An 8,145-nucleotide genomic window follows, 5' to 3' on the forward strand; every position below is an offset into this window, starting at 1 on the left:
GTTAATTCGACTGACACACAGCATGCACGTGTGTGTGTCAAATGGATGATTCTGATTAGCACCATTAAGCTCTGCTAATGTTATGAGGTGTGGAGGTCAATGATGACTCACACGTTGACATTATGTGGGAGCATTATGATTGTACCTCGATGTAAAAGGCCATCGTTCTCTATCTCTCTAAATAATAAGCATCATTTGGATCATATCATGATTTTCCCAGGAATATGTGACTGAGCTGATTATTGAATACTTTACACAATGTGACTCTCCTAGATGTGTGAGGTTCTTGGACCCTGACGTGGGTGCTACTCATCCACAGAGCACTATTTAGGTAAATAATGTGGAAAATCACACTTTTAGTGCCATTGAAGTTGAAAATACACAGGAGAGAACATGGCATGAGCAACCTGAGGAGAGAGAGAGGGGATCTATGACGGGCAGACACAGGAGACAGGATGAATAAATAGCAAATGAAAACGAAAAAGAAAGAGATTTTGCACATCCTGGATCCAGACAGAGGCTCTGTGTGCATCAAATTTTAAATAAAAGTATACTTTGGTAAGACACTGTTTGTGAATGTCTTACATGCCCTCTACTTTAACTTCAAAAAGCACAATTAGACCACAGAGCTATATATAGACCGCCTCTCCACTTCTCATTTACTGTACTCCTATAATAATCGGAGCAGTTGCCACGTCAGGGCTACATTTTTATGCCCAACACACCATCTAGTGGCCAGTTTGGGATTTAAGAGTTATGTTTAACCTGAACCAAAGCTGATTCCATTTGGCCTCTATAAGCTGATGGGCCATTGGTCCATTGCTTGAACAGTGAAATCCTGACTGTATACACTGCTCTTTGGATTAATGTAGTAATATATGCATCAGCTGTATCTCTAACTTTAGCACACGTGCTGCTAAACAGCGTCACATTTTAATAAAAGTGGGAGACCTTACAAGATGTTGTAGGAGGACTCCTACGAGGTGATATGGTACCAAATAGTTCACTGTGTTAGTCTTTTATTAATCCGTTCGCCTCTGTTCTCCTGTTTTTTTTTTCTGAATTACACAATGTTCCATAAGCATCTCCTTTCTCTCTCGTCTTCCTTTGCTTTTTTCCTTACTTCCACTGTGTCACAGCTGACAGTATCATGGTGCAGTTGTTATTCAAATAAGCAGTGAGGGTTTTCTGTCTGGGTGGAGTTTATAAGCTGTGCACCCACAGACATTCAAAAAAGCACTATGAGTGGAGACATCCGCAAGAATGAGGCCAACACTGCGCTATAGGACGCCATCGCATCAAGCCACAGAAAAGAGTTTGTTTATGTGTCCATGGAGCATAAGTGCATTTTGGGTTACTTTGAAGCAAAAGCAGCCTAATTGAGCTTTTACATTAGTTGCATTGGGATTATCTGGAACACCAGCTAAGCAGCGCCGCAAGGACGTCCGTCCTTAACTTCAAGGTTCAGAGAATGTTATGCATGAGGAATTTCATTACCAAAACAGGAGAAGATAAAAGTGTCTTTTACAGTAGCAGCACTTTGCGAGGTACGTGTGTCCTCTGTGTTTAAAATAGGCAGAGAGGAGGGAAGAGGGATGAGAAAATGTAAACAAAGGAGCCAAACCTGCGGTGAGTGCAGATGTGAAACAGCTGCTGAACGGACTGGACAGACAAATACACACTAGTGTATCAGTCTTTTTAAGCTTTTATTGTGAGTATACTGTAAGCAGCATCTTTGCAGCATTTGGAGGATTATTGTATGTGATGCAAACACACTGCAAAAACAACACTATCAGTTGATGGAAGTTCTCTGTTTTATGTTTTAATTTGACATTAGCTCATATTTTCATGAATAGCTTATTTTTAATTACTGCAGCACATTGCCCATGTTCAAATGGAACTGTAATGCTACTATGCTGAGTCTTGTCCAACACATTAGCACAAATAAACTGTCTTATAGTTCAATGTCCTATAACCTGAGGGTGGACGCTGAACAGTAAGTCATCATTGCCTCGACAAATCTCCAGCAGGAGAGGCTGGTCACCTTGCAACTCTTCATGGATGTCCTCAGTGGTCCTGACTGGTCGTCCATTTACCTTCACTATAACATCACCTTCTTTAATCCCTCCACTAAGACACAGAAAAGTGCAGTCAGCGACTTCCAAGTTTTGGATGAGGAACATTTGCTTGGGTTGTTGTTTATTTGTGCGTGTGAATATACCTGTCTGCAGGAGAGTTAGGTATGACCTGTTGCACCAAAACTCCACTGCTGACATCAGGAAAGTCTGGGTTATGACGTCTTAACTCCACTACTAGACTGAAAAGCCCAAATAAAAGGATTTAAATGATAAAATATGAAAACTAAGGTTATGGTTAATGTTTGTGTTTATGTGTGTGTGTGTATGTGTGAGTGGTAGACCTAACTCTTTGGTGACTGTGAGCATGCTGATACCAAAAAACCGTCTCTTTGCTTCAGACAAATCTGAAAACAACACTGAATTATCAACTAGTACAGCACCGTAAGCATGTAACTAACTAGCATCACTACAAATGCTTGTACATGAGCAGTTCTAACCTGCATCAGACTGCGGCTCCTCTGTAAGTCTTTGCTGCATTATTTTCTTTTCTGTCAACAACAAACCGGAGTAAGATTTACTGAGAAATGCAAGGAATTTAAGATCTCACTTTGTATTTGTTTCTACCCAAGTGCTTTGACCTCTGACCTTTGTTATGTTTGATCTGTGACTCTGTGAGGAAGCTGCTGATCCTGTCTGAGGGTATGGCAAAGGCGATGCCTGCTGTCACTTTTAGAGTGTTGATGCCTATCACCTCGCCGTCCTGAAAGAAAGAAAAAGCACATGTTGTACATACAACATGGTGACTGAGTGTACGTTAATACATAAGCTAATACAAAAAAATATAGCACAATTAAAAATATTAAATTATTCAATGTCTAGTAAAGGTTAGGTTATTTAAATAAGGTGTGCATAGTTAAATACTACACATACTATTACAATACAGTGTGTACAGCCAGTCGTACAAAACATGATAACCTGAAATTCGGACCGAATTTCTGGTTTCTTATTTTTTAATTTATTGGATTAGCTGAATTAATTTGAGATGTGACCAGAGATTAATTCAGTGTTCTTCAATAAACCAGTAAAACACACTTGAATGTTTCAGTATACAGTACTGCACTTCTGGTGACCATAGTTGTGTTTTTAACTGTTGTTTTTAGTGGCAATAGGAGACTTACTATTGTAACAGTAGGTATGTAGGAAGTGGATGAGTAGTACTTCCACTAGTTTTTGTTTGGAGCAGAAGATGTATGTGATGTCATATGGGAACAATTACATATATTATAGACTTTTATTATTAAAATGTATATGTACATAAGGCCAAGTCTTTTATGCTTTTTCATAAATAAATAATACTAATATCTTTATTATAGAATTGCAGTCTCACCTTGCTCTTGAAAACAGACTTAACACATACAGTGTATGATTCTCCACAATCAAAGACATCATACTGAAGATTACTCACCAAGTTAACAAGAGGTCCTCCAGAATTGCCGTACTTTGTACAGAAAAGAGAATTATGACAGAAACAACAATTACATTACAAAACCATCATACAATATCTTAAAAGTGTGAGTGTGTGTGTGTGTGTGTGTGTGTGTGAGAGAGAGAGAGAGAGAGAGAGAGAGAGAGAGAGAGAGAGAGAGAGAGAGAGAGAGAATTCACATTAATGATAGCATCAGTCTGGATGTAGTCCATGTCTGAGTCTCTGATGCCCAGCTCCTTGCCGTCTCTCTGTGCTGTGCTGACGATGCCGGTGGTCACTGTGTTCTGCAGAGCAAAGGGGCTCCCGATAGCAACCACAAACTCCCCTGGTCTCAGATCAGCAGAACTGCCCAGAGACAGCACAGGAAGTTTCTTCTGCAGCCACAAACGGAGGAGACAAGGGCATGTACACAGAGAGACATGTTGGACAAAATACACGGAGAGAGAATTGCCTTTTAAGAAAGCGACGATCTGAAGATGGGTGGAAAGCATGCAAGAAGAATTTAAAACTTACAACACTGTCCAAGCATTTGAGACTAAGGTGTGAGAATACACACATCAGCGCTGTGTCTGTGAGTCACAAAGCTTGTGTTTATGAAAGTATTCCCCCTGGCTTTGTGAATGTCTAGCAGAAAACTGTCATAACTTGGCAGAGAACATGTCAGGATGTGGGGTTTTGTGCAGTGCAGAATGACTTTTGTATATGTGAGTATTTATGGTTTGGAAAATGACATATTTTATAACCTTGACTGGAGGATGTAAATTACAGTGTCCAGTGTCCTGTGCTCTCACCTCTGCGTTGATCTTGACGGTGGCAATGTCTGCCTTCCTGTCCACATCCCTGACCACGGCTCCGTACGCCTCACCATCGTGGAGCTGAACACGCAGCTGGGGCCTCCCTGTCACCGTGGCAGCTGTGGTTACCACGTGAGCATTGGTCACAATCACACCTGAGTGAGTCACGATAAAACCAGAGCCGCTAGAGAGACGCATGTGCCGCCCAAATAGAGGATGTCTGGAGGGACAGATAAGACAGGGACTGATAAGTAAGGAATAAATCAAAACGTGTATCTCTCTTGTTTACATTCTTGTGAACCAGACAAATTAATTTTACGCTTTGATTCCTCTTTTTTTAATGTTCAAATGAGCCTCTGTTAAGGATAAAGTTGGATTTTAATCTGGGCTAGTCACCCTCTAAGATTTGAATGGAAATATAACTAATTCAAATGTTCAGTTTTTCATTCAATAAAAGGGAAAAACTTTTCTCTTAATCCACAACGACTAGTGCGTCTTGTACATAACATTTCAGAGCGGACTGGCAGAAAATGAAGGACTTGCTCTAACACAAACACGCACCTTAGGAAGAGCTCAATGTGGACAACAGCAGGTGCAATTTTCTCCACTACATCAGCGATGAAGTTGAACTTGTAGCGAGGGCTGCTGAGATGAGCCAGGGAAGCACCTAACACACACACACACACACACAGGAATGTGGGTAATAAAAACAAAAACCGAACAAAAAGGACAGATTTTAAAACTGGTCTACCTGTACCTTTTGCTTAGATAAGAGTTGGTGAGATAATATAAACGTGCAAAATACGTGTCCTAACCTTGAATGAAACCGACGTCTGCACCATCTGAAGCCACACTCCACTATAAAGTCCTGACACTCACCTGGAGAAGAACAGCGTCCTTTGCGCGCTTGGCTAACTTCGGCTCTCCCCATCTGCTGAGCTTTACGGCTGGCTGCTCTCATCTTACACACGTTACCGTACGTTTTCCCGTCGCTGCCACACACTTCGTGCTCCATCTTGCACCGACAAACCCGCTTAGAGCCTCGTCGCCTCCCCGCAGCAATCGGCTTGCAGTCCATGCCGTCTCCGCACGGCACGTCGTTTTTGCGTCCGCACGGGTCTCCCTCGCGTGGTGAACACACCAGGCAGCAGTTACACCGGTCCGGGACGTATCCGCCGGGACAGCTGGGGCTCGGACACGAGCTTACGTCGCACCGGGAAGCGCACTTGCCAGAGCGCACGGCTGCGGCAATGCCGTGCGTAAAGAAAAACGCAAGTAAAAGCAACTGCATTGTGGTCAATACTGACATCGTCGGGAAGCTTAGATGAATGGACTGTGTCCTCAGAAAGGCATATTAAATTATTATTAACTATTAAAATCTTCCAACATCCACGTTTCTTCTTGTGTCAAGACATGAAAAGTAGTCCAAAAACCCTCTCGGGGTGGCTGATATAAAAAAAGGCCAGGTTCTATATGAAGCTGGTTTTCAAAGCTCTGCTACGAACTCATAGCCGAGTCACCAGTGTCTGCATATTTTGACAGCCCTGTCACTGAACATAACTCCGGTTTGCCAATGAGTAGATGCTGTGGAGCCAAGAAGCAAATTATCAAAGTGGTAAAGCGCACCATCTAGTGGGAACCAAACCCCATAACATTGCCAATTTAAAGGCAGCCTTTCATTTAAAAAGTGAGTTAAAGGCCTACATCATTCCAGTTTCCTTCAAAGCAGAAACCAACTTAATTTTAAGTCAGATTAACATCATTGTTTTTGCACAGAGCAGGTGGATGACAAATTGAAATGCGCACAAAAGAACATGTGCTGTTGGCAAACCTAGAAAGAAAACTTAAAGCTCACTGCAAATATGATGATATAGTTTAATCTTATGTTTATTAGATCTCGTCCTCCTTTTCAGGGTTCAGTGGACATCATGGCTGTGAGAAGGTCTGCCTTGTTTCAGGGAAATTCACATTAAAGGCAAAGATCTTGATTATTGTAGATACCAAACAAACAAACAAAAAATTCTATGATTTGTTGTAAAAAAATGGAAAAATGTTAACAAAAATTAACATTTTGCTCAAATAACCAACCTCAGCACAACTTACAGACACTGTTCAGACACAACATTCTGCAGACATACTGTAAGTAGGCCATCGGGATACAGCGAAGGCTAATCAGGAAAGGTGAAACCAGGATCATGAGGTGCTCCACATGCACTCATCAACCCCCTTGGTTCACAATAGTCCAATCACACAACGTATATGTAGAGCAGAAGAGGAAATTAACACTGACTGAATGTTTGCATGCAATCGCTTTAACACCCACATATACTGTAGCTTCAAGCACACTTAAACTAGTACACACTCGTACACATACACATACATAAGCTGTTTCACAGATTGCCATTTTAATTTTAGCCTCTAAGTGTGCGGAGAACTTTCCACATGAGGGCAGTGTTGGGCAACACTTGGTGAGATATAAACACACTCACCATCACAAACATCATCTCCTCATCAGTGATTTCCTCTCCAGATGTGCGTTTTGCCTCGATAAGCATGTGTGGTCACTGCGTCTATCCAAATGGATCAGTGTTTGCTGACACTGACAGGCGTCTCCTCTGCCACTGTCGAGGCTGGGGAGGAGTACATGGTGGAGGAAGTGTGTTTGTGTACATTTTTTATTTTCACATGCACACAGATGTTTTTAATGAGGCGGGTAAACTATATAACTTTGCATGCTCGACAGCCTCACGCCCAATATTGAAAAAAAAAAAAAACAGTTGAAAATATAACTGATGCACTGGAAAAAAAGAGAGTTCTATGCAAAATATGTTCTCTCTCAATCTCATGACTATGCACAGTACATTACTACTGAGAGTAGGAGAGAAGAACAGAGGGGTCTTTTGTTGACCCTCTACTTGGATCAGTTAATATCCCACTGCTTGACGAAATGAATTCCCTCTGCATTTACGAAACTGGTAAATGATCTAATGGTTAGCATGGATTCAGATTCCACTTCTGTTATTCTCTCAAGCTTAACTAAATAAAGCCAGTTCAAACCCTATTAGTTTTAGCCTCCCATCTAAATCAGATCACAATTAAGGATTTCTGATGACATATAAAACCCTTAATACTCAAGCTCCTCCATTTATCTACCTGTCCTGCTATTAAGAAGCGTGTAAACCTAAACACCAAGGTATCCGCAATTATTTTCAAAGCCTCTTCTAAACCAAAAAGTCAAAATATGCATTTCGCCGGGGTACAAAGCGACGTCACCAGTTTTATCCCAGTTCCAAATTTATACGCAACCATTAAAGTCCGGCACCACAAATACTTAGGTTTTGTAGTAATCAGGTGTTAAACATCTGTCTTACTCACTTAAAGCACATTAAGATGTAGGTCACCACTGGCATCTCCATACCGGTTTCTTCAGCTATAAATTCTTCTTTTCTAAGCTGCTGAAATATTTAACATCCTTAAGTCACAGAACAATAGAGAGAGTAAAGCAGGTTGAGCTGCATTTGAAGTCAAGTTATTAATAGCCAACTTTGGCCTGAGGCATCACTGTTACCGTCATCAGTTGATCGTTAAGTGTACGTGTTTAGTCGTCCTGACAAAAATGATTGGAAACACTGATCTCACTCCAGTCAGCTTAGGTCGACTGAAAACTTCTTTGGAAAAACTTTTTGAAGAATGTAAATGTACACAGTTGCAACATGCTCAGTATCATGTTGTTTTTCACTGTTGATTACTGATATATTCCCACACATATGATTGATGAAAACAAAGA

General features: G+C 41.1%; 1 protein-coding gene across 1 annotated transcript; it reads right to left on the reverse strand.

Annotated features, from left to right (window-relative positions):
* Positions 1-1,674: 1,674 nt before the first annotated feature.
* On the reverse strand, positions 1,675-5,922 carry htra3a (HtrA serine peptidase 3a). Its single transcript, XM_067499715.1, has 10 exons — positions 5,238-5,922; positions 4,920-5,025; positions 4,356-4,578; positions 3,744-3,938; positions 3,544-3,576; positions 2,724-2,838; positions 2,576-2,626; positions 2,425-2,482; positions 2,222-2,317; positions 1,675-2,130 (listed from the first exon to the last, which is right to left on the reverse strand). Exons 1-10 carry the CDS (start codon positions 5,665-5,667, stop codon positions 1,962-1,964), a joined length of 1,476 nt encoding a protein of 491 aa, XP_067355816.1. The 5' UTR covers positions 5,668-5,922; the 3' UTR covers positions 1,675-1,961.
* Between the last annotated feature and the right edge of the window lie 2,223 nt (positions 5,923-8,145).

This window comes from Channa argus, chromosome 3, assembly GCF_033026475.1.
Source record: "Channa argus isolate prfri chromosome 3, Channa argus male v1.0, whole genome shotgun sequence".
Classification (NCBI taxonomy): Eukaryota; Metazoa; Chordata; class Actinopteri; order Anabantiformes; family Channidae; genus Channa; species Channa argus.

What these genes read in the sequence shown, in the direction of transcription:
- htra3a (XM_067499715.1), bottom strand. Translation starts at nt 5,667, where the DNA reads ATGTCAGTATTGACCACAATGCAGTTGCTTTTACTTGCGTTTTTCTTT. An exon ending in AGACTGATGCTATCATTAAT is followed by an intron (nt 3,577 to 3,743) that starts GTGAATTCTCTC and finishes TTCTGTACAAAG; the next exon opens with TACGGCAATTCTGGAGGACC. An exon ending in ACAGATCAAACATAACAAAG is followed by an intron (nt 2,627 to 2,723) that starts GTCAGAGGTCAA and finishes TGTTGTTGACAG; the next exon opens with AAAAGAAAATAATGCAGCAA.